The 25,594-nt window shown below is 38.8% G+C and overlaps 1 protein-coding gene across 1 annotated transcript in view; it reads right to left on the reverse strand.

The window, feature by feature from the left end:
* The window catches only part of LOC104272728 (reelin-like), a gene marked incomplete at its 3' end in the record, with an annotated part of 44,384 nt that extends 36,726 nt beyond the window's left edge, over positions 1 to 7,658 (reverse strand). The window contains exons 1-2 of the mRNA XM_009867799.1: positions 7,510 to 7,658; positions 6,025 to 6,265 (exon numbers count right to left, since the gene is read on the reverse strand). Of these exons, the coding sequence (XP_009866101.1) occupies positions 6,025 to 6,265; positions 7,510 to 7,658 (390 nt within the window). The remainder of the gene's footprint in view (positions 1 to 6,024; positions 6,266 to 7,509) is intronic.
* Positions 7,659 to 25,594: the final 17,936 nt, after the last annotated feature.

Genomic DNA, 25,594 nt, shown 5'->3' on the forward strand with positions numbered 1-25,594 from the left:
CTCGGATGAGGTCCAGCAGGAAGCCCGCGTGCTTCTTCCTGGGAAGATGTGGTGGATGAGGGATCCTGCGAGGCAAAGCAGCTGGCTGGATGGCTGGGCTTGGCCCACAGTGCAAATACGGCCTTGCTATATCTTATTCAAAAAACCAAATAATCTTCTCAGAAGCATCTATATTTGTGTAAGTTTGCCCAATATAAAGTCATAGCAATTTCAGTCTGCCATTTTTCCACTGGCATACCTAAAGCATCACCTTTCCTCCTGCAAACAAATCATGTAATACATGATTCAGACAACTGGTACCTCAATCCTTTCACAGAATCACAGAATGTTAGGGGTTGGAAGGGACCTCAAAAGATCATCTAGTCCAACCCCCCTGCCAGAGCAGGATCATCTACAGTAGGTCACACAGGAACGCATCCTTTTTTAAGAATTTAAAACCAAGAAACACATAAATCTCATTCATTTCAGCACAAACAATTAAACTCCACCAAGATATATATGGAATGCCAGGACGTTTGTTTTGAAAGAAAAGTATTCAATGCCATTCCCATTAATTAACAGGGTATTCAGAGATTTGGAAATCTGCTCTGGAACTGGGAGGAGGGTGGAATAGCTTAATCAGCCTTTATTTTTGCCAAATTCCTAGGCTTGCGTGCATGTCTCCTCTGCTCAGTGACACACAGACGCACAGGTTCAGCAAGAACTCGCAGATCTGGGATGTGCATAGCCCTGCTCTGCTCAGGGTGTGGTGACAGGTCACGGAGATTTACAGACACATTTTCAGTGTATTTTTTTGAGTTTTCAGTTTTCCCGCTCTCTTCTTACGTAGCTTTTTCTTCTGCTAAGCTCTGGCATGCATTTCTGGGAAAATAAAATTTGCTGAACGGTCATGATGTATGACTTAAGGAGCTTACTGTATCAGGATATCGGAACTGGGACATTTTCAGTATTTATTGGTCATGTCCACAGAATAACATCCATCAAATACCATCCCCTGGGTCCTAAACCCAACTTGCTCAGTAAGCCTGGCCCCATCCCATGCTATGCCAGGCTGCACGCTTGCAGCGCAGCAGTATGGACAACCTCAGGTGTAGTGTCTAAGATCTTCAGATCAAGCAAACTAAGCTGACCAGCTGGACTGCAACCTTCAACCACCAAATGAAGAGCAGCTGCCAACTACTGTGAGAGAGCAATCCTGTAACTTGACTTTTCTCAGAGGTGAGCAGCGTCACTGGGTTAACATATCATGGCCAAATACATCACTACTCTAGTGTCTGTAACGATCTATACTGCTTTTTCCGTGCTGTGGAGAAAAATCCAAAAATCCAAATGGTCTCAATGCTATTTTTGTGTAATCAAAGCACTGCAGAGACACGAACTATGAGACTATTGCTGTTGTCTCCCTTCTCAACCTCAGTTTTTGAGTTTGCACATCCAGTCTTGGACCAGGGCAATGAGAGAAAACTAAAAAACTTGGCAAATACTGTACCTCAAAGCATAACAATTTCTAGTCAAATATACAAGATACATGAAGTGTCCACTGAAAGACGAGATCACTTTTTCTGTTCTATAGGAGTAGAAATCCAGGAAACATTACTGAAAGAAGATTTCATCTTTCCCCCCAAAGTAGCTCTGAAGTCTTGAGGTCCACAGGCCTTTAACAGCTCTCAGAGCATAGTACTGCTTCATGTGTTTCAGCAGTCTCAACCACCGGTACGACATCCCAACCATGCTTGGTTGCAAGGCCGTGCTCACGCTCAGAGCTGTCACTGCAAATATTGAAATGCAGTCAGGAATTTATCCTGTTCAACACCCTTCCACGCAGTCCAACACAGATAAATACAGTCCAGTGGATCCAATTAATCTCCTAAGGGTTGCTTGGCCTTACTAACAGTGTCTTTCTTGTCTTTTGCTGTCTTCTTTGGAACTGAAATACACAAATTCAGTGGCTTATCTCTCAGCTTGCTTCCCTTCTCAGCAGCGAGTTCCAGCTGCGTCTGCAACCAGCCATGTGCTTTCAAATGAGTGGCAACTGCTCCTGAGCGCAGCAAGAAATGTAATGAATTCCTGGTCCAAGCTCAAGCAGGCTGAGAATGGAGGAGAAACTGCTTCCCAATCTGGGCACAGGTGAGTTCCCACAAGTGCTTTTTGAGAACATACTATCCAAATCCACCAAACCAGAGTAAACATATTGGTGCCTAATTACCATTAATGCTTGCACTGTTAATTCTTGACTGAATCCATCACACAACCTCATCCAGGATCCAGACAACAGTCTTCACAGTAGTACTTTTCTTCGTTTCAGATGTTTTTTTCACTTTATTAATCTAAACAGATATTAATCTGAGCAGTTTTATCAGCAAAACTCCTAGATTTGTAATGCTTGCCATTTATTTTAGAAGACCCTAGTTACTACCAAAGTCAACCTTCTACAGAAAAAATCCCCGAAGTTCGTTAAGGCTTGATAAGCATGCAACAAAAGCATGTACCAAGTATAAACCAAACAATTCTAAAAGCCACCACCTAAGCAACTATTGGGAAAGAATTTGCTGAACCACATCTGACTATCTTCACTAATGGAGTAACCCACTAAGGCAACAAAGCGGTATTTACTGAGAATTCCCTTAAAAGGTTTGAGATGGCTGAAGGGATGGGTGGGGTAGACAGTTCTAACAAGCCAGGACCATAATGGTAACCAAATCAGGCCAAGGATCATACTCTGGCCTTGAGAGCAAATGACACAGTGGATTTTGCACCCACCTGGGCAAACCCTCTACTCCTAGAAGAGTGGTGTCATCCCTGCGGTCTCCTGGAAATAGTCTCTGGCCCATCCATGAGGGCACATCCCTTGAAGATAACGCCTGGGAGACTGCACAAACCAAAGCCAAACAAGGGAGTGCTGCAATGACTAAGGTGTGAAGATCATGGGCTTCTCTTTGTACCCTTGTTTGCTTCGCTCACTACCCTGGATGTGCCACAGAGCATCCAAGGAGAAGTTCCACCATCTGAGCAATGACTGCTGGGGCAGTCCAGAAATAAGCAATTAGAAAAAAAAGTAAACACTCAGAGAAAGTGTTTCTAGTCCTTTTCCTCTCCTCTTCTTCCAGTTGTGACTGCCAGCTGGATAAATTATCTCAGATTGGCACTGCTCTTCCACCTGAGAAATATGCGATATCAAGCATTCTCGGTGGTGAAAGGTGGTGAGCAAGATAGGATGAATACAGAAGAAATTAAAAAATATAATTGTTCTTCTTTCTGTTTTTCTTAATGCTTCATTCCCTCAGCCCAATGACATTACTTATCTTTATGGCACAACATAGGAAAAGAATTCACCCACAGCTTTGTATGTTCTGATCAAAACTGAGTCAGACATCCAGAAATGTGACTCTTCATTGGCATTGTCAAGGAAACTCATAAGGGAAAGAACTGAAAGAAGCCAGTGAAGAAATTGACACAAATTTCAAGAAATATTTTGAAGGCCTAATTTTATCTAAATTACTAATTGACAAAGGGCAGGAGGATATGAATTGAAACTTGTATGACACAAACAGGTTTGAATGGCAGCTTGAAATGAAGTTTGGCCTAGTGATAGTGAGCATGGGAACTTCTTCAAAAAAGCACATAGGTGAGAGTTATAAAACTAGCACAATGAAATTTGAGTATCTCTTAGTAAAAATGTAATGAAAAACTTAAAATTGCTATACAGACTTCCTGAACAAACAGCAGGACTATTTAGCAAGTTTTAGATGTCTCAGAAGGACTTGTAGGTAAAAAACAACTAGACTTAGCTCTGATGCAAAGCTATCCCTTTCACTGTCAGTGTTTCTCCAGCATTATTCAGCAGGCCAATGCCCAAAAGCTTCCCCCAGTTTCTATGAACCTGCAGCCTGGTGGCATTAACAACACTGGAATCCACCCACTGCTGCTGTCATTCTGCCATTACACTGGCCAAGTTATGTGACTCCTGTGAAATGCTGCTTGACGCAGAGGTGACTGGTGTGATTATGTTTAAAAGGTGATCTAATCATTAGCACAACGTACAAAGATTCTCACCTTTCTATTTACACAAAAGAGTGTGTTTGTGACGGGTTGAGATTAGAGCTATTGCTAAATGTGTCAAAGAAAATATCAGAAGTTCTGAAGTTTTATATAATGTTCAACCCCAAAAAGCACAAAAACTTTGTCAGAAAAATTCTTGATGTTGTAGTACTACAGCAGGGTCTATGCAAAATCTGATGTAAATCTTGACCCAATTTGTAGTTTTACTTTTGCCGTGACACAGAATTCACAGTGCAAAATCTGTTCAGATTGTATTTGGCAAGATTGTTCCTGAAAATTTGAGGAAAACTGGAGGAAAACCTTTAAAAATGAAATCTGAGTATGGCACTATGGTGTACAGTCACAATCTAGATATACTAAAAATGTCTGAAATAACTGCAGGGACACATGAAGAGTAAAAGCCCTGTGTCACACATAGCCTTAACCCAGTGTGGCTACACCACGGCCTTACTCATGGCTGTAACCTGGTGTAAGTGGCTACACATAGACAAATGTCAGCTGTGAGCAGGCAGATGCATATTTCGCTTGTCTCTAAAAGAGAAGATGTCCTTGGAGGAATGTCAGGTTGGTGAATCCACAGTCAAGTCACATATAAGGTTGGAGCTTGAACAGGATTTCTGTCTGGAAGCATTAAGTGACCTCTGTGTCTGGGTCTCTCATCTTACTCGTAACCATACTTGTATATTGACACAAACTGGCTGAATTTAACTAAAAAAAAAGAAAGAAAAATGAAAAAAAGAAAAAAGAAAAAAGAAAAAAAAAGAAAAAAAGAAAAAAGAAAAAAAAAGTGTGGCTTACTTGCTAAAGTTTAAACGCCGTTTGTACAGTGTTTAGGCTTGACCAGCTGAGAAGAAGTAACTGCACCTATGCCACATTAATCTCCGCTTTGCTTTCACACTTTCATGTGTGTGGGCTGGATTTTAAAATCATAGATATGACTAACAACACAATAAATGACACCTGATTATAAATACTTCATATATGCAAGACATTATCTGATTCTAAAATCTCATACAAAAACTTCGTCATTGTAGTTTAAATGGTTTACTGAAGCAAAAAAGAAGTCAATACATAGGTACTATGAGTAGATTAGTGGGAATATTTATTTCTAAAAAGATGAATCTCAGATCATTCATATCAAGTTCCGTGGGAAAAGGATGAGGCCATAAGCAGCCTGTTACTGCCCTTAGTGCTCAACATCTGTTTCCTGTGTGACTGCCAAAACTATTACCAGCATCACAAATGAATCCCCACATGTCTTTTTTGTGAATGAAAAATAGGATGGAAGCTGAAAGTCACCCCCTCTCCAACCTCTGGCTGCTTAGAAACATAGAAAGCAAAAACTCATCTGATTTCCAGATGTTGAACAACTCTGCATTTGATGGAACTTTGTGCACAGAGATCTTGCAGGGCTCCTTGGAGCTTTTCCCAAAGTTATATGATCTTGATGGATCCCATATATCATAACACGATCTTAATGAAAAAGAGACTTTCAAGGAGCAGCCATAACCTGAATGCCTGCTGCAATGGAGATGTGATATTCACAGTTAGAAAAAAAAAGTGGGAAATCATAGGGGTTTTTCTGTGGTGAGGTAGGTAGCACTAGCCAAACAACAGCAAGATAAACAAACAGGTAGATTGCAAAATATCCAACAGACTTGAATTTGCTTCAAAAATATTGCAGTGTTTTGCTAAAAGGAAGCTGTTTCCCATTTTCTGCTACATGATCTTTGACATGACAGTATAAATTGTCACTTGGTTTTGGTCATGGCACAGAAGTTGTATTGTTCTAGAAAGCCCCGATGGGACAGAGAAAAGGTAAAAACAAAGCAAAAAAAATTCCAATTCTAGAAGCAGATGCAGTAGCCTGTACGTCTTTGTGTGCTCAGAATTTGCTTAGATGTTACTGTCTTCTTCTACATATAAGAATAATAATAACATTAAGCCATAGAAAATCAGACTAACCTTAACTGTGGCCCCAGGAAAGAAAAGCCAGTTGCCAGTATCCACAGGATCAAGATTATCTTCTAAGACAACTTTTCTGTGAGCGGCATTTATGATCAGGATGTTGTCCAATGCCCAGCAGGCTTCATACACATCACCGGCGTGAACATAATCCTGTTTCCACTGAAAATGGATGTTCTCCCCTTTAGCATCTTCGGGAAGGTACAAGATGTGAATAATTGTGCTGACATTAGAAGGGGCACTGAAAAACAAAGATATGGAATTAGGCCAAGTTTAAGCCATAGCCAGGAACAATTTTCCTTCATTTAACACATTTACTAGGTGTCACACAGTTGTGTTGATCTCCCTTGTATGCTGATAAATCTTCTATGGAGATCAGAAAATACCTGCCCTGAGGCACAGTCCCACTGTGCCAGGCAGTGCACATACAACCCAAACAGACAACCTTGCTTCAGAGAAAGCACAAGCTAATGCAGTAAATAACTGATCAGTTCAGGTGTTTGGAGACCAGGGAGAAAGAGCAGGGCAACATTCATCCTCCACACTGATGACAGCTCCTAGGTGACTGGGCATTGTCAGGTATTTTGCAGGTATGGCCAAAAGAAAATGTTAAGGAAGCACGAAACATATCTCTCAAAAAGTGATTTTTGCATAAGCTTTCACCAAAATAAACTCCTGACTTCTAGCGCCTCAATCTCTCATAAATCTGGATGGAGCAGAACGGCCAGAGGGAAAAGCTGGGAATTTTTTCTGACAAACATGTCCTTCCAGTCCCACACCTCTGCTGTCAGGATGATGCTGTGTATGGGGAGGACCAGGTTGCCTTTCTTTTCATGTTCTGCTTCAAGAAGAATACAGAAGAAACAATTTATTTGTTCTCTCTCTTGCTGCTGAAAATGGAAAGGGTGAGGAGGAGAGGCAGAGCTGGAGTATTAGTATCAGGCAAAGATCAGGGCCTTGAGCTCGGCTTCCCAGAGCTGTCCTCAGAGCTGTGAAAGGACTAAGGCTCATCCACAGCTTTGGGTGACTGTCTTTACATTACCAGTGGCAATGAAAGGACTGAGTGAGCTCTGTGTGCAAAGAAGCGATGCTGAGAAGTATTGTTTTGGTTTATTAATCACTCAGCAAGGGAATTAGCTTGCTTATATAGCAGAAAACAGAGAAGCTTCTCTTTGTAAAGTAAAACCTTAGAGTGTAGTGAAATGTTGAAAAGCAACTCTATTTGTCCCATATTCACACCCAGAATCTGCCCCCACAAATCACCCTGCACTTGCTAAACGTTATGTCTGTCACCCTCCACTGCAACACTGTTGAGACGTTGTCCTCACTTCTCCCTGAGCCCACGCTCAGCACCTGCCTTCCCCAAGAGATCCTTCCCCTTCCTCCATCCCTCCCTCCCTCCTCAGAGTCCAGAACCAAAATCCCACTGACGCACCACACACGGACACACAGACACTTCCCTTCACAGCCACCATCCTGCCCCACCTCCCCCCCAGTTCTCCCACCATGCCCTGGAGCTGCATGTAGTGCAGCGAAAGCTGCTGAAGCAGACTCAGATAAACACTGCAATTCATACGGACCACAGGGGAAACGAGCATCCTTTCATAATTCATCCCCTCCGCTTTGCACGACATTGCTCTATTGACCTATTTTCTACTTCTGGCTCCAGCAGTCAAAGTTGAAGCAACACAGATCAAACTGTATATGCATTAACTTCAGAAAATTTGGATTTCAGAGGCTTGTGTTTGCACCATCACAACTCTTGAACTTCCTTGGCTTGCAGAGCTATGAGTGCAACTGAAATGTTATGGACAACATGCATAAATATGTGCCAAGGTAAAAAAAATAAAAGGTGTTGGGTGGTTACTCTGAGGCAACTTCAGGGGCTGCAGTGAATTTGTTCTTGTTTTATATTTTTCTGAGATAAGAACTAACCCTGTTTGCTTTACTGAAGTTGTTCCTAGTTTGTGCTTTTGTCATTGCAATCATAATCCCACAAGGTTTCGGAGGATAAGGTACTGAACTCCACACGCTTGCAGCTAGAGTTTTGCTTATTTCTCAGAAGTTCAGCAGCCTTTTGCTCTGCAAATTCTCTCAAGGGACTGAAAACAGGCTCAAGGAAATCACCTGTGTGGCACAGGCACTGAGGTAATGCAAGAAGGGGGACTGAGACGCTCTGAGGACATTACATATAAACAGCATTTTTTCTTCTCCATTTGTACTTGTATAGCTATATATAAATACCAATGTATAAAATAACCTTTCCTGATATTTAATAAAATGTTGGTTCTGCTGTCTTAGAAAAATCCATCTTCAACTCTGAGTCCTTCTTTAAAGGTGTGCATGCTGCAACAATAGGTTTTAAAATACCCATTCATAATCCTTTACACTTTCATGTAAACCAGTTTGTTTAAAAACAAGTCATAATTCACCATAATCTTGTTATAATACGAGTGTTCATATCAAAAGTGTTCGTATCAAACTATAAACTATTTTTATTGAATGTTTTACCCCACCAAAGTAGAAACTTGTAACACTATAAATTATGGCTCTCACTGACATTAAAAATGATGCTAAAGCGCAAAAGTCATCGAAGTTTTCAGGCACCCGAACCTGCTGGTTATTGGAGTTACATTTTAACTCCGAAATCATTGTCTTCCTTTACCTCCCACATACTCAACGATAGAATTGTGATTTACCAAACTCAGTGGCAGTGCTGCCGTTAGCTTTAGTGACCATGTTTTCACCCCTTATCTTTAATGTGTATAAAAAAATGAAAACCGGAAACTTAACAATTAAAAGAAGTTTTAAAAGAGACAGATTTAAACACCACCTGCTCAGCTGGAAAGCATGAAAATAATTAAAAAGCTTTAACAAACCTAATTTTCTCCAGCTGAGTCCAATCTGCAGAGCTGTTCTTACTGTAGGACACAGTGATGCTGGGATCTGAGTAACTGAAACGACATGAACCTGATCCTGGGGAAACAAAAAAAACAATAAAATGAGAAGTGTTACGACACAATGAAGCAATAAATGATCCTCCAATAAACACAGCTGCTGACTGTGCCTTTGTCACATCATCACTTCTCCTGATTTTAAAGTGCTTTGATTGATGATGAAATTTCCTGTGATCTGTTGCTGAAGGTAAACACAAAATAATGCATGCTGTATGAGTCAGAAATAAAGTAGAAATGATAAATCACAGCAGGGCTGTGTAATCTCTGCAAATTTCCCAGGGGAAGCTAAATAAATTACTTAACACCCCCCACTGCAGGGAAAAAAACCCTACGATATAATGTTTAAACAAAACCTTCTTAATAGAGAACAATCCACATAACAGAATTCAGAGGGAAGTGTTAAAAGACTTGCTTTTCATATTACTATATATTAAAATAATTCTAGAATTAAAAATACAGTAACGATAGGAAAATGTATACAGCCAAGGGCAAATGTGCTTTAGGAATTTAAAAGAATAAAGATGTTCCAAAATTAGTCATTTTAAGGATGCCTGAAGAGAATTAAATTAAGAAATCATCCAATATACTCACTAGAGCCTATAATTAATAATAAACATTTGATGCTGATCTGGGAATCTCAGAACACTTTACAAAAATGAACTAATTAAGCCTTATGGCACCCCTGCAAGGTAGGGTAATATATTTACTTTTGATTTATATAAGGGTGCCTTCTGGGTGTTGTCACAAGAGATGAGCTTAACAATTAATAAACAGGACAGTCAAAATAACAAAAACTGGGGCTGAAAACTTCAACCTAGAAAACACAATAAACAACCTGCGCAGTAATTAAATACACCAAAAATATTCTATTTCCTCAGTCACCAGATAATTCATCCATTTCAGAAAAAATCAAGACCCAGTGAAACAGACAAATCCTAATCTGTGCTCAAGAGATCAAAATTTCTATTTCATAAGCATGTTGAAACATGAGATTCGAAGCAGAAGACATAAGCTACCTTCCTGATTTAAGAGAAGCAAATCTCAGTTAAACAGCACCTCTGATGGCATCAAGATACTACTGAGTACCACAGCTTTGCTCACAGTAGGAGTATGTATTATGTGTACCATGAGTAGTATGTTATGTTTAGATGTGCTTCAGATATGTTTGGTCACACTGAAAGCTGTGCATATACTCCTTTTTATATACATGTTTAAATGTATATATATATATGTGTATATACACCCAGATGTGGAAACTACTGGTCATAAAATACTGCCATTTTCTAACTCAGCGTACTTATTTTTCTAACAAAATAAATGGCATGATTAAAAAGGTGGTAACGACCTGTACAAGAGAACAGCTTACACATTTTAATGGGAACACATGTCATTAAGCACACTGCTTGCAGCCCCAGCTCCCCCGAGGCAGCTCACGTTCACAGCTCTCAGCTCTACAGAGTTGCTTTTCTGCTCCCAGATACACATCACATACCTCTGCAGGTGAAAAAACACCCCAAAATGTGCGATAAAATCCTTTCTCTTTGATTTTGTCTGATACATTAACTAGCCTCGTGGAACCGACCCACAAAGTTGCCCTCTTCTGTCTTTTACTAAAGGGAAATTGTACATAGAGGAGCAGATACTTCTGAGCCACTACAGCTGCATGTGGTACCATCAGCTGCTCTGATATGTATTCAAAAAAAAACAGGATACTTAATACTGCAAAGGCAGCAGGACTTTGAATTACCAACCACATATCCAAAACGACTACAAAGCAACAGTCTGGTTATATTTTACTGACAAGGCATTTTATTTCTATCATATTAAAACCAAATGATGTCAGGAAAAGCCTTTGCATTTCATATTTGCCCATCTGCTGAGATGGTCTACTTTACTGAGTGACATCTGCCGTCGGTTCCTACTTCTGTGGCATTTAGGAGTTCCAATCCTTAATCACACTCGTTCACTTCATTTCAGGGGAATTCAGTTCAGAAATCAGTGAACTTCAGCCGGTTTAACCACTTTGCCTGGCCAGAGGCTGTGAGGCAAAACAGCAACATACTGAGTTTTCTGTTAGACTGAAATTAGAGGAAGATAAATAGTAAAAATAACCAGCAATATAGACTTTATAATGTGGCATTGTGCTTAGTGTTACAATCACCTTTTGGTACAGCACTCTTAAAAAAAGCCAAGTCCAAATATGCTGGTAAAAAAAGGAAAGAAGGCCATATTTGCTGCCCATACTGCAAAGATGTGTTCCCTGAAAGTACAATCATAATGAAAAATGCTGTCTGCTAGATCTGAGTGCCCTCGAACTATGCAATGAAGATCAAAATTATCACTTAAAAGAAATGGAGTGATTGAAAAAAGGCTTTGCAAGGTAGATTTGGTATTTCTCTTGTGTTAATGGAAAAAGTGGACAGAGTGAAAAAAACAGAGGCAAGTGTTGGTTTATAATATTATTTTAATAAGTGGAACAGATTAAAATTTAAATTAGTTTGGTGAATTGATTAAGGTGAATATAAGTTGTTATTTCTGGCTGCCATGACCAATGTGTTTTTATGTTCCTGACTCAAAATTGTAAGATAGCAAGATTATTTATCATTTAAGTATCAAATTCTGTAAAACTTCAACTGACCAAAAAAAAAAAAGAAGGAATTAATCCCTTTGCAAAAATCATCACCAAGGTTCAGGCACTACTCTTTGCCATCTGCCATATCTTTTTTAAATATACAAGAAGCAAATGGATCTGGAGCCTGTCTCTTTCCTATATTCATCTTAGCTTAGAGTAAAGAGTTTCTTCCCAAGACAAAGGAGGAGGAAGAACACACGACCGCACTCCAGGACAGGGTTTACTGAGATGGTATTGAAATCAATTGGATTTCAATATAATTCTCCATATTACTTTCAATACTTCTATTACTTAACACTGTTACTATCAGTCCATATTACTATTATTTCAGCAATCCTAAACTAGGATTATTTAAAAAATTTTGTAGAAATCTGCAGTTTGGATGTTTGCCTCTACCTTGGGCAGCAAAGCTATACTTTGTGAACAAACGGATGATCAAAATTCAAGCAGTAACGTGGCAGGAACCGAGGGTAAATTCAGCCAGGGACAGGAGATGTCCTTCCCCAGCTTCCAGAGATGGTAATAGATGGTTTGTCAGCTCCAAGCAGAGCCACAGGGGCAGGATGTCATGCTGTAAATCTCCATACCCTCCCGTCCTCCAAAGAAAAAGTTGTACAAGATGACATAAAACCTTTTGAATGACATTAGAATAGGCTTGTTTTAAATCAAAAATGCCCAGGTTTTGAATTAACCAGGAACATGGGTAATAAAACATGCACAATTGTTACCATAAAGAAGTCTACAGTAGTAAGCTACTGCATTAGAGAAAAATGACCTTTTTTTTTTTTTATTAGACCGAGTATGTCACAGCAAGCCTGATGCCTTGGTGAGGTTATTGGCAGCTAAATCTGACTAAGAGTCACATTCTGTGATTCTGTGGTTCTGTGTGATTATACTTTCAAAATATTTACTGAGCAGGGGGGCAGAGAACCAAACCACCCCCCAGCCAAGAATAGCCTAATCTTCTCTCCACATATGTATAGGCAAGCTTGTCCTTAGGTTTCAGGAACAAAGTATTTTTCTCGTTTGAAGTGATTTTGCTCCATTTGAAAGGCTTCTAGCTGAAGTTCACAAACTTCTAAAACTTTTAGAAAAAAGCAAAAGTAGATACAACCTTCATGGATTTAATTATAAATGAAACTTTTGAAGGTTGAACAGCAATTTTGTGTTATCAAAAACAATGAGCAACTTCTGTTATAAAATCCAGCTATTTTCATACACCGAATATTCCAAAACATCAATTTATTTGGCTTGTGCTTAATGTGCTTGGATTTTGCCCCGAGGCGAATACTAACAAAATAAAATTTGCTCAAAGTTGAGTCCAGACACTGATGCTAATACAGGAGGGTTTTGACTGGCAGAGCATGGGAATGCTAAATGGCCCCTGACTGTTGCTTTGTTAATTCTACCTAAACCAAATATGAAAGAATAGAAAAGGAAAAAAAAATAAAAGCATGCTTATCAACTGTTTTGTTGTTTTACTTGGAGGATTCATAACCCATAGCCAGGACTTGACTAGCACTGGCCATCTGCAACATGTCCAGCTGAGACAGTCAAGACTTCTTTGCCTTTTTTTGTTGTTGTTGTTGTTGTTGTGAGTCTTGTTAAGCTGATTTTGGATGCCTTCAATGCAATCTAAACTACTAGTGCATATTTTACACATTTTATTTTTAAAATTATTATGTAGGTAGAAGTACTAAGAGCATAGTATTTCGGGAATGACATTATGAAGGCACTTCATATCAGGTATTTGTAGCCAGGTATTCAGTTATTTGTGTCTAGGCTGACAATGGCAGGCAAAATTAATTCTCACTATGGCTTTGCCTCCAACTGTGTCAGATTTACAGAAACCCGAGTCATATGGCTGTTGGTCTTTAAGATTTCTTAATAACATTGATTAGAAGCTGGTGTTTTGCTGAGATAAAACTGGGTGCCATCTGCAAGGGAAGCAATATTTTGCTCCTCATAGACTGTGACATCCTCCGCCTCTCGACAGCCTCTTGATAGTTCCTGCAAGTGCTTCCGTGGATAAGCAGATGAGATATCTAATGCTGACTTTAAGGAGGATGTGTTTAATATGGAACTGTACAAGAAAAATACACATAAGAAAACTGTAGAAGGGTTTGAATTGTGTCCCAACTGTGGCCCGATAAACAAAAGGGAGCTGAAAAGAATCCCATTTCTCTAATGCTGGAAGATTAATTTTATTAATTTAGTTAATGTGATGAATACTGAACAGTGTTTGTTAAGGATTGTGATTTGCTGATATCACTTGAATTAAGCCAAACTGGATAGTATAAATCACTACTGGTCAAATTTGTCTGGCTTGCTAATAGTCTTTTTCCAAATTAATGAACCATACAGTTTTGTATAATGAACGCTCCACAGATCCTAATTTTTTTAGGTGTATGTTTCTATTGGCTTCTAGTCAAGAATCAGATGATTTTAACCATGTTAAAAGTTGGAATATTTTGAGCTGGATATACCAGAAGCATTGGTAAAAAAAATCTGCAACTTACTGTTTGCTTCATTCTGCCTCTGAAAACTTTCTCAAGAGAAAGTCACAAGAACATTTGAACTTTTCTTTGAAGCCACAAATTTGAACTTATTTACAAGTGTGATTTTTAATTATGACATATTTTAAATCTTTAACTATATTTCAGTTTGTCTTTACTTATAGAATAAGTAAGTTGAGAGTACAAATAAATATTTGAAATTTAAAAATCTTCAGATTGAATCTGTAAGAACTATATTCTATTCTGTAATCATAGTCTACCATTTCACAGAAAGAATTAAGCATTTTTATTGCCATCTGCCTTTTTTCTTCCTTGTGAGAAGAGGATTTTGATTATCTGCAGCCCTGTGTGTATTCCAACAAACCATCTGAAATAAATACCTGACACTAGAAAACAAAGATGTCAATGGTGTTTGCCTTTGGTAAAAATCAGATCTACTCTAGCATAGTGATAATTATGAATTTTGAAATGCAAAGTATCAACTATTTATTTTCTGCAAGACTCAGAGAGCAGCTAACTTGTGTTCCACTGGCATATTTAGGCTGTTGCTCTGTTTCGGAAATGCTGGGTAGTTACAGCTACATAAAGGTAAAGCGTTGACAGACATGCTAAAAGCCTCCACTGTAAAACAGAAAAAGATGAGAATAATAATTATCAAGCACATTTGATAAAAATTAATCAGAAGAAATTCAGAAATGAAGTCTTAAAAATTAACCAGAAGTCAAACACTCCGGGTGGATGGAGCCCTGAGCGAGCTGTCCTTGCCGAGAGGCTGGTCCTGCTTGGAGCATGGGGGGACGACAGGAGCAGGCGACCTCCCATTGTCCCTTCCCACTCACCTCCTTTCAGGATTCCCAATAACAGCGAATGTACTTTTTAAGAATTAATGCAGCTAATTTCCTTTAGATGAGAAGTAAAGTCTGAGGAAATACTTATCTGGCTCAACTTCCTTTTAGTCTATTTATATTCAGAGATATAATGTGCTTCCTGTGCTCACATAAATTTGTTCTCTTTGAACGAACAAGATCAGATCACAATTCATGTTGCTTTTTGTGCTGAAGACATTAAAGAGAGAAAAATAAGCCAAGCAGAAAGCTGTATTTTCATTATGCTAGTTTCCAACTTATTCTGATGTAAAGAAGCTCAGCTATTTATAGTGTCTCTTTCTGAGATACAGCCAGCAGGTATGTGTCTGGGTAATGTGTTTGTTGCCAAATAAATAATTACATGATGCTTCTAAATTTAACCACATTCTAAAGTGCGCTAACATATAGAGCACCTTGCTGAAGGCAAAGTGAGTAAACTTGTCAAGGTCTGAATGTGATGGATGCTCAGGAATTACAGCTACTGAAACAATAATATCATTTACAGCCCACAAATACTCCCACAGTGGTTCCTGAATGTCTGACCAGGTAGTAAGCCCTATGCTCATTAAGCATTTTCTACAGGTATATCATATGCTTGCTTCAACATTATTGTCATTAAATGCTTAATGTCAGCTTATGTGGAGATGCCCTAAGTGAAAGGACGACTCTTCAATGAAGGCGGGCAAAATTTAACTTATACCGTCTTAAAGTGGTTTTTGTATTACACTAATGCGTATCGATAAGTAGAAAGACACTAACTCTAGGAGCCTGGGTCAGCTGCAAAGGTCAATAACCAAGGAAAAGCACACCATAAGGTGATGATAAGGGTATTAAAATATTGCAGGAAAGTAAAAGATATTTTATTTAGATCCCTACAACCAGTCCATTCCAGAGATGCAACAGAAAAGAGAGACTGGTCCCAAGAACTGCTGTGTAAAAGGAGGTAGCCTGAATATAAAGATGTGAAAGTCTTTTCCTTTAGAGGAATTCCCTGGCACCTAGAAAATCTGGGAATTTTTTTTTCTCAACCAAAGTCCTGAGCTGATGCGTTTCTCATTTTTGAAACTCTTTAAAACTGCCTGCCTACCTTTAACTAACTTCATATGCGAGCAGACAACAATTATTTTGGCAAAATTTTTTTCATTTGTTTGGGTTTCTTTTCAGTTACTGATGGGCTTTTCTATTTTTATCCGCTTTTGCTTTCATAGAAACCCCTTCCCTTGCTGACTGGAGAAAGATCCAGAAGCGTTTTGCTGAACTGGGGTCTTCTCTGTCCCCACCCCGGGAACTACAGATGCTTTGTTGTTTGAGTTAATTCAAAAATGGATAATTTTAATTATACAAAAGTGTTATCCTCATACAATGATATGAGCAGGATTAAGATGAAAGTCAGTCTGTAATCCAGCATTTATTATTTGCAGCAACCAATTCTGTAATGGCCCGTGTTTGACTGCGAGGCAGTGGCTCGACCACCTGCCCTGGTTCTGAATCCTGAGGCTCTCTTTATCTTTTCTGCTTTTCTCCAAGTAGTAAATCTGTAATGCTCACATTTTAATTCCTAACAGTGGCAGAGATTCCCTGGTACAGCAGTAATAAAGACAGTATTTCATTGTAACCTTGGGCTAGCCAAAACAACACAAATCATTTCTTCCCAAGGGCATTAAAACGTCTTTCAAATATCGCATTAACTTTAAACCCTGTTTCCAATCTAGGCATTATATGGGCAGCTCCTCTTGTATAACTCAGCAAAATCAATAAACATTGCCTAACATTTCCACATGCTATGGGAAGTATGCTAGATGATGTTACTTACCTGTCTTATTCTTTCACATTAGATGTAATTTATAACCCACGCATTTACACAGAGGAAGGTGATCTTTCCAGGTCCCTTCCAACCTCTAACATTTTGTGATTCTGTGTGATTCTGTGCAGCTAGTAGGTCTCATGTCAGGCAACAGCAAATGGCAATTTGTGTTGTGAGTCAAAAACCTTATATTGTTTTATCATGGGGAAAATGGGAGATAAAGCAAGCAGAAGAAATGTGGAATGGTGAATGACACCAGTTTTGTCATCGAATAATTTCAAATTCCAACGGTGCAAAGGAAAGAAATTAGGACAAAGTAACCTGGGAGTTCAGCTACACTGAGTGCTCTGTTCTCATTGCTTAAAAGGGACTAGACCTAAATATAGCAACAATCAAGCTTCAGTTCATAATCTGAATTTCTTGTGGACATCAGTGCTTTAAATTATCTATTTTAAAAATCTGTGTTCTGCACTATTTAAGATCAGTTCAGACAGTTTCTAATACAATTCTACTAGCAATGAAATCCATCAGAACCTCATGCCAATCCAAAAGTCCTCCACATCTGTCTCATGCAAGACAGTATCTCTGTCCTGTGGCCACCAGGCCAGCAGAGCTGGTCAGCCTCTTCCCTGTTGGTATCGCCATCAACACAACTATGGATATGCAATGCCCACACAGCAAACTGGAGACACTGGAGCAAGAGAAATTTGATTGACTGAAGGAAATCATCCATGCAAGCGACCGAAGTCAAGGAGGAAGCTCAACATGTCCAAAACATTTGGCACCACAGCTCCCATCATGAGAGTTCTTGCATTCAGCTAACAAGATACCGAGGGATTTAAAAGATGAAATACTCTTCCATGCTTAATTCAGAAGGGTCTCATTTCTCACTTTCGTATTTCTCTAGAGATAGATGAGTGAATTTTCAAAGCAATTCTGAAGGAAATTGCTCATCTCTGTCTCATTCTGCTGAGGGCAAGCCCAGTCTTACCTAATGAAATGTCTCTTACAGCATTTGTCAGTCGTCTGATAGCTTCTGCTAACGGTAAAACTGACTAAATAAAACTGGAAATAAAGGGAAAATGATCAGCAATGGTTCCTCTCAGACAAAGCTATGGCCTATTTAACAAAACATGTTTGGATGTATGAATTTCTATCAAGTGGTCTCAATTCAAGCAGGGGATAAATAGACGACGTAAAAGCAGCACTATCAATACAACAGCTGTCACCAGAACTGAATTAAAACATGATAAAAATATAAATGATAAGCATCTCCAGACTGATGTACAGGGCCAAATGCAGTCATCGCTGCTGATGCAGCTGATCCAAAGTAGAGCTGGGATGCTTCTGGCGGGAAGGAGGAGGAATCACCATCCTGCACAGATGTTCTGCAGAGCCCGCCAGATGCTGCCCTAGGGGACAGCCCAAGAGACTGCTATTTCTTCCACAGAAATACCTGAGGTTCAGTAGATGAGCTGCATTATTTACCAATTAGATAATTTTTGTAAGATTATTTTTTGTTCATCACAGTCTCTTATTTTTTGAGGTTGATAGGGAAGTAGATGTGTTTTCTGAAGCACAGAAGTTTGGTAGTTAAAGACTAATCTAAAGGGCACATTCAGCAATTCTGATTCTAATTATTATTATTATTACTACTACTACTAATATGTAGCTTGAATATGCATCAGGAGAAAAAACAAATTTTTCCATTTTTACACAATGAGTTACATTTTGTGATTTAATTCTGCAAGACAGGTAACAAAGTCAAACTGCCACTACAAAAATGAAGGAAAAAAAATAAGCCTGAAAAAATTATAGTTTTTTGACTAAAGGTGATAAACACTATCAACGGTTTGTCATCCACAGACATCACTGAGAGAGCTCACAGATGTGCGGAGTAGAACAGCTCTCATGTAGGCCCTAGTGACCTTGGTGGTTCAGGAAGTGTAATAGAGGCTGCCGGGTTAATGATTCACTGACCTGATGACTTAGGGTGAGGCAGGACATGACACAAAAACCCTTTTGAAACCATTATGTCAAAGCTCTGCATCCAAATCAATGACCCTTACTCATATGTTAATCAAAAGCAATCAATTGCACGTTTAAAATAGTTACAGAGGATTGTGAAATCAGCTTTAAAACCAGACTGTAAATAAGCCAAGCCACATGGAGGTTCTTGGTAAGTGCACTGCACATTCACCTGTCCTGTTTAAATAAATGACAGTATAAATATGAAGTCATCACAGCTAATACACCTACTCTTCAGTTAAGTACAGCTGATGGTCAGATGGATTAAAAAAGCTCAAGATATTTGAAAAGAAGACACAGGTGATTACATAATGAAAAAACACTGGAAACTGTGCAGCAAGATTGGAGAAATCATTAGTTTTGTTACCGCTTTTAGTGATTATATGATAAGATTCTCAATGAAATATTTATACATGTAAAAGCAGAAAGTTTAGCATTTTATTTCCTTTTGGAGAAGACAGAAAATAGAGATGAAAAGCATACCACTGGAAGAAGATAACCTGAACGATGTATCTGCACCATGAATTAGTGAGACTCTGTCCTCAGCAAAAAGTCCTGAATAGTTGAATACCAATAATTATATTTATTCAATAATATTTTTATCATATTAAAAGCAATAGATACATACATTTATCCTTGCTATAGGGTTCCATTAGAAAAATGTTAAAGGAAAGTGATAATTTGCAGGTATATTGCTTGTGACTGTATAAATTCATTTTATCTGTATGGAACCCTGTAGGTTTTATTCTTGTCAAATATTGTAATCATCCATCAGCTAGGTTGCCTAGTTGGAACAATGGAAGGGGAAGCAGCAACAGACGGCAGAGAAGTGACTGGAAGATGTGAAAGAAGCTATCCCAGAAGCAGCAGAAGAAAGGAGCCTTCCTTACTCTATGGGTAAGGTCCAAATGCTTCTGGTTTCAGACCATTGAGCAGATCATGGCATGAGTGACCCATCTTTTGGATAATACCTACTGGGATTTTTCTGAGGGGACAGAGTCCATCTGGCAAAATCACTAAGCACTCAGCCAGATTAATACCTACTACTAAAATCTCACACTGAAAACTGTGTTTTTAATGAAGATTGATATGCTAGATGCATATTTTGCTTAATTTCAAGCCTTTTTTATAGCAGTAGCAGGGACTAGCCATATGATTCATACAACAAAAATACTTAAGGAATAACAAGTGCCAAGACTGTTGTCCAGGAGCTAAAGATGTGCTGAATGTTTGAAGAAGCTAAAGTGCTGAATGTTCGAAATGTTTGAAGACTTACTCCCTCACTTTTTTAACTTAAAAGAAATCCCTTCACTACTCCAATTCAATTTTGGTTTAATATAAAATAGTAAGGGGTGGTTAGATTTTCTTTTGGAAAATGGGGGTGTGGGCAGAATTGCTAATTTGCTTTAGTAATGACAGAGGATCTTTGTGATAACGGCATAAAAGTTGAAGGGAATACAATTTTAAAGTAGGATCGTGCCTTACAAGCACAATGTATTTATCCACTGCATGATACTGTCCAAGCCATCCTGTTCTCAGAGGAGTCTTCCTCTGAGTGGGAGTTTTCCTTACCAAGTTATTCCCATTTTCAAATATTATTTAACAGCCAGAAATGATCTAGTAATACTAAGATGTAAGGCAAGAGCTAAGAAACAAAATTTTTCAGGGTAATGTAATGTTTTCCACTATCAGTTTTCACCTTGTATATCTCCTCTCCCAGGAGCACCTGCCCTGGAGGTAGGGCAGGGTGGTGGCACTCACCACACCGCCTTCAGCTTCAGCTCGGTGTCTGGCTCAGAGGCACTGCAGAGCAAGGAGGGGTGGGAAGAGCCTGCCAGTGCACGCCAAGCCCGCACAGCCCACGTACACCTCAGCCATGGGAGCATATGCTTGAACAGGAGAGGAAGAACACATGAGCAGAACTGCTTGTGCACCTCACACCTTGGCTTTGCTCCCTTAAAGCCTTTCCTATTCTCTGTTTATGGGATTTACTGGGTCCCTTTCGTCCTGTGTTCAGCTCAGTTGCTCATCTCTCAGTACTATGAGTCACCTGCCATCATTGGAGCCTACACAAATGACAGATCACGTTCATCCCTGTAGAAGTCCAGGGATGTAGCTAAAGGGAAAAACTCGAGATTTGGAGTGAGAAATAGAGAATAGTTCAGCTAATGAATCAGACTAACATTGTGTGGCAGCTGTGTCCAGAGGCTTTTGTGTAATATCCTGCAATCTCAAACTGTTGAATTAGATGTTCTGTCCTGAGAAAGCCCAAAGGTATTGCTTTAAATATCTCAATTAATAATCCCACTGAACACTTAGGAAACTGCTAGACTTTGTCTGCACACCACAGTGTTTGGTCTTGGAGAAATGTAGTCATGGATGATTAAGACACCTGAAGTAACTGAAATTTTCTGCACACTTGGGCAGAGAGTGTACAAATGTAAACAACACCCTGGACCAAAAGGCAGTGCCACCAGCTCCACGGGAATGCTGCAGACAAGTTGTGCTCATTCAGAAGGGATACCGCACATTAATATTATCCTGGCTGCTGAATAGGCCTTACTAATGACCTTTTCATTCTAATTAAGCCTTTATCTTAACTGCACCTTTTCAACCCCATTGCCCTTCAAAGGGCAAGACTACCAAATAGGTGGTACATGAAGGAAACTACACAGAATATAAAGTAATGGAAAATTCACTAGGGTGTTACCCTTTCTGACCACACAGTTTATTAGGAACTGGGATTTATGGTGAAATCAGGACCATTTTTTTGCTTCATTTCCTAGTCTTCATCTCCTTATATACCTGGAATCACAAAATTCCATCTGACAATTAGTGGCGAGAGAAATCAAAGGGCATGAACTTCAGTGTTGCCAAAGCTATGTGATGAATTTCATATAAAGATACCCCCAAAAGATTACAGCTTAAGCTATTCTGCAGTCAATAGAAAGTGTTAAACATTCTTTAAAAAACAGCAATTCCCTTGGATGAATCCCTAAATAGGGTTATGATTAAATCAGACATTTGGGAATAAGCTGGAAACTGGCAAATGCCTAGTTTAGATTTATGATCCTAAAGCCAAGTACTGCTGAGCTCAGCAGCCATCCCCTGGCTCACACCGGTTTTTATCAGTTACAAACCCAATCTGTGCTGTATTTCAAGCTCAGTACAGGCAAATGGGGAAATGTGAAACATTTTGAATTTCAGGCTGAAATTTTATTTACTCAGAGGTGCACCCACCCCTTTCCTGCTCCATCATACTGCAGATTTTATTGGTTCCTATTGGTACAGGTTAATTTATTCTTACCATGTATTCATGGCAATGCTGTTATACATGGTATTTCCTATTCAGCCTGTTCTGGCTGGAGCGTGCCCAAAGAAAGGAAAAAAAAGCTGGTGAAGGGTCTGGAGAATATGCCTTATGAGGAGCAGCTGAGGGAACTGGGATTGTTTAGTCTGGAGAAAAGGACTATCAGGGAAGACCTTGTCACTCTCTTCAACTTCCTGAAAGGAGGTTGTAGTGAGGTAGTGGGTGTCAGTCTCTTTTTTCGTACAACAAACGATAGAAGAAAGTGAAATGGCATTAAGTTGCACCGGAAGAAGATTAGATTGGATATTAGGAAAAAAAATTTCACCCAAAGGGTTGTCAAGCACTGGAACAGGCAGCCTGGGAAAGTGGTGGAGTCACCATGCCTGGAGGTATGGGAAAGCTGTGTAGATGAGGTGCTCAGGGACACGATTTAGTGGTGGACTTGGAATTGTTAGATCAGTGGTTGAACTTGATGATCTTAAAGGTCTTTTCCAACCTAAATGATTGTATGATTCTATGATTCTATGATCCTACCTTTTTTTCAGTTGACCTTCCTCAGCTGATAGGAACAAAGGCTACTAAAGAAATCTTGAGTCTAATTTTTAAACTTCTGAGATTCTGCATCCTTCCACAGCTCACCTGCAGCAGTCACCAGCCACAGAGCTGGGAAAGCAAACATTAACAACTCACTGAAGTCAACCCCTCTGGGTTGGTGGAAAAATGATCCATAGAAGATTTTAGTAAATTTTCCCGAAAAACAAAATTTATTCAGCATTGTAAAAGTCACCTATCCTCAGGCACAGCCAAGGGTAGGAGGTCTTCTGTGGGCAAGTGACACATCCTAGCAGGTCAAGTGAGCTACTCTGCTTTCACTGGCTGAATGAAGCTGCAGGGTAGCTCCAGGCTGGTTTTCACTAGAGGTACCCAATATTTATGCAATAATTCAGTTAAGGAATGGATACATTTTTTCTGGCTTTTTAAAAAAGTAATGAAAAATAAAAGGATAGATACCAGTCCTTTACAACTATTATGACTGCAGTCAGTTGCAGGATGACAGGTAACGATGACCTCAGGTAGTTAAGTGAACAACTTCAGGTAAAAACAAACTTAAATGATGTATTTCTGAGGCTTCCAGGATTTTAATTTCCAATCCATTAAAAAAAAAAAAGCTGCTTGCCAAGTTACCTGATAGCTCTTACATCCAGCTGAGGTTTCCAGAGTTTAATCACACATCTCCTGAGATAGTTCTGGAGAATTGCTTTTTTAAAAATAGGAATATGATTTGGAAACATATATCCAATGGTCCACATAGGAAGCAGGCTACATTTTCTGCTTGCATTTTTATTGAATCATTTATATTCTAAAACCATTTTTCTTTCATGTTTTGAATACTGAGATACAAGCTAACAAATTGTGTTCCCAACTTGCCCTCAGCCCAAGTCACAATTTCTGTCATAATTTATAGCCACAACTACACAGTGAACATGTACAGTAACTTTTATCAGGTATTCTAAGTTACAGAGCATACAATCACGCTGTCGATAATATGAACTAAATAGCATTTCATTTTGGTCTGCCCACCTATACTAATTGTATAGATGTGTTAAAACCAGAACTATCCAGCCATAACTTGCAACATGTCAAGGGTTTGAAATGCTAAAAAAGTTAATTTTTAGAAAAAGTAATAACACTTCAGATAAAGAACAAGAGACTACAATGTTTTCTGCCAGTTTATAAAATAAGTGAAAAAACCCAAACCCAAATATGGCTATGCCTCCCATCATCAGAGTATCCACTATGGTTTCTTTTTTTCCAAACTTTAAATTAGGATCACTAGATTAGTAGCTGAATAAATGTGCTGCAGTTTTTAAAAGATTTTTTAAATCCCTTCATTGAGTGGAATGTCAGCCAAAAAGGTATCAAACTTGAGGGCCATTTTACTTTGCAGAAACGACTTTTTACACTTTTTCAGGTGAAAGAATAAGCTAAACTTACCAAGGGAAAACTGAAGGACGGATGCAGTAGTTGTGTTAAGGCCAGTGGTGGTCTGCAGGAGGAAAAGCAAACAGCAGAGAGGTTGTGTTAGATCAACAAAACAATATATTCTCCACTTGATTTTCTCTGACAGTATAGAAACTCTCTGGATACCTACATCTCCAGTGCATAAAACTATTAATTGGCAGCCCTTTCAGGTTGACTGATCATAGACATTTCTGTTATGTCAGTTCGATTATTGATATCACATCAAATGCCAAAGCTAAATTTTTTTTAATGTCTATAAAGCAAGAACATTTATGTGAAACACTGGTTCTTGACCAGTGTTTAGAAGATAGAAAAAATGAACCCTGCATTTTATGGTTGGCTTAGTATAAATCTGTACCCAGAATGGTTTTCATTTCTCCTAGCACAGAACAAGTACCAAAAATGAACATAATTAAATAATAAAAATAATGATAAGTAAATCTAAAATAATATAATGAAATATTAAGAAATAATAACAGAAACTAAGTCTTCATCAGCAAAGCAAACAAAACCTTGATGATAATCCATAATACATACAATGCTTTTTTTTAGTAGCATCTACACACTGTTGACATCCAACCAAGACTTGCAAACAGGCAAAAACATAGAGCAGCTCTCTCTGTATTCAGCACATCACCCTCCTTTGAGGATTTTTTTTCCTCCCTTCTTTCAATGTCTCCATATTTCAGTAGTTCAAATTAGGACCATTTTCCTGAAATTACTGTAAGATAAAAAGCACTAGAGTATTTTGAAGGACATCTATTTACTTTCAATTCATTTTGAAAGTTGGACTTAACGATACTGCTTTATAACAAGGCAGAAGAACTGCTTAAAAAACACTGTCTGATCCACTTACGTTGACAAAGAGCTGAAAAATCATTGCAGCTGTTTAGCAAACAGACAGACAAACTGAAGGGTCACCCCAAAAAGAAGAGTCTCGAAGTTTCGTTCATTCACTTTAGCAAAAGACCCAAAAAAGGTATAATTTACCATTATAAGCAGATTTATCATTATAAGCAGATATTAGAGGCTACATTGAAGAAGAAAAAATGTACAAGCTGAAAGACAATGGCAACATGAGATCAAAAAAAAAAAGAAAAAAGGCACAATCTGGCTGGACAAGTTTACACAATCATAAAAGAATTCATCTAACTGGAAGAACAGGGACAGCAAAGACCTTACATAAATCATCTGATACCTTTACCAGTGATATCTGCATCCTAGATTTCAAGACTCTAGAGTTGTCTTCCTATGTCAGAGCCTATGCACCAATAATTCTTAATTTCCCATTCCATGTATTCAATAAATTCCAAACATTACATAAATTCCAAATAATTTCCAACGAGAGCAGCAACAGACTCATCCCTCAGATGTGCTGCTTGAGATGTGCATCCATGCACTGCATCACACCATGGGTATACCACAGACAAGTCAA

The sequence above is a fragment of the Apaloderma vittatum genome, unplaced genomic scaffold, assembly GCF_000703405.1.
Source record: "Apaloderma vittatum isolate BGI_N311 unplaced genomic scaffold, ASM70340v1 scaffold4204, whole genome shotgun sequence".
Taxonomy (NCBI): domain Eukaryota; kingdom Metazoa; phylum Chordata; class Aves; order Trogoniformes; family Trogonidae; genus Apaloderma; species Apaloderma vittatum.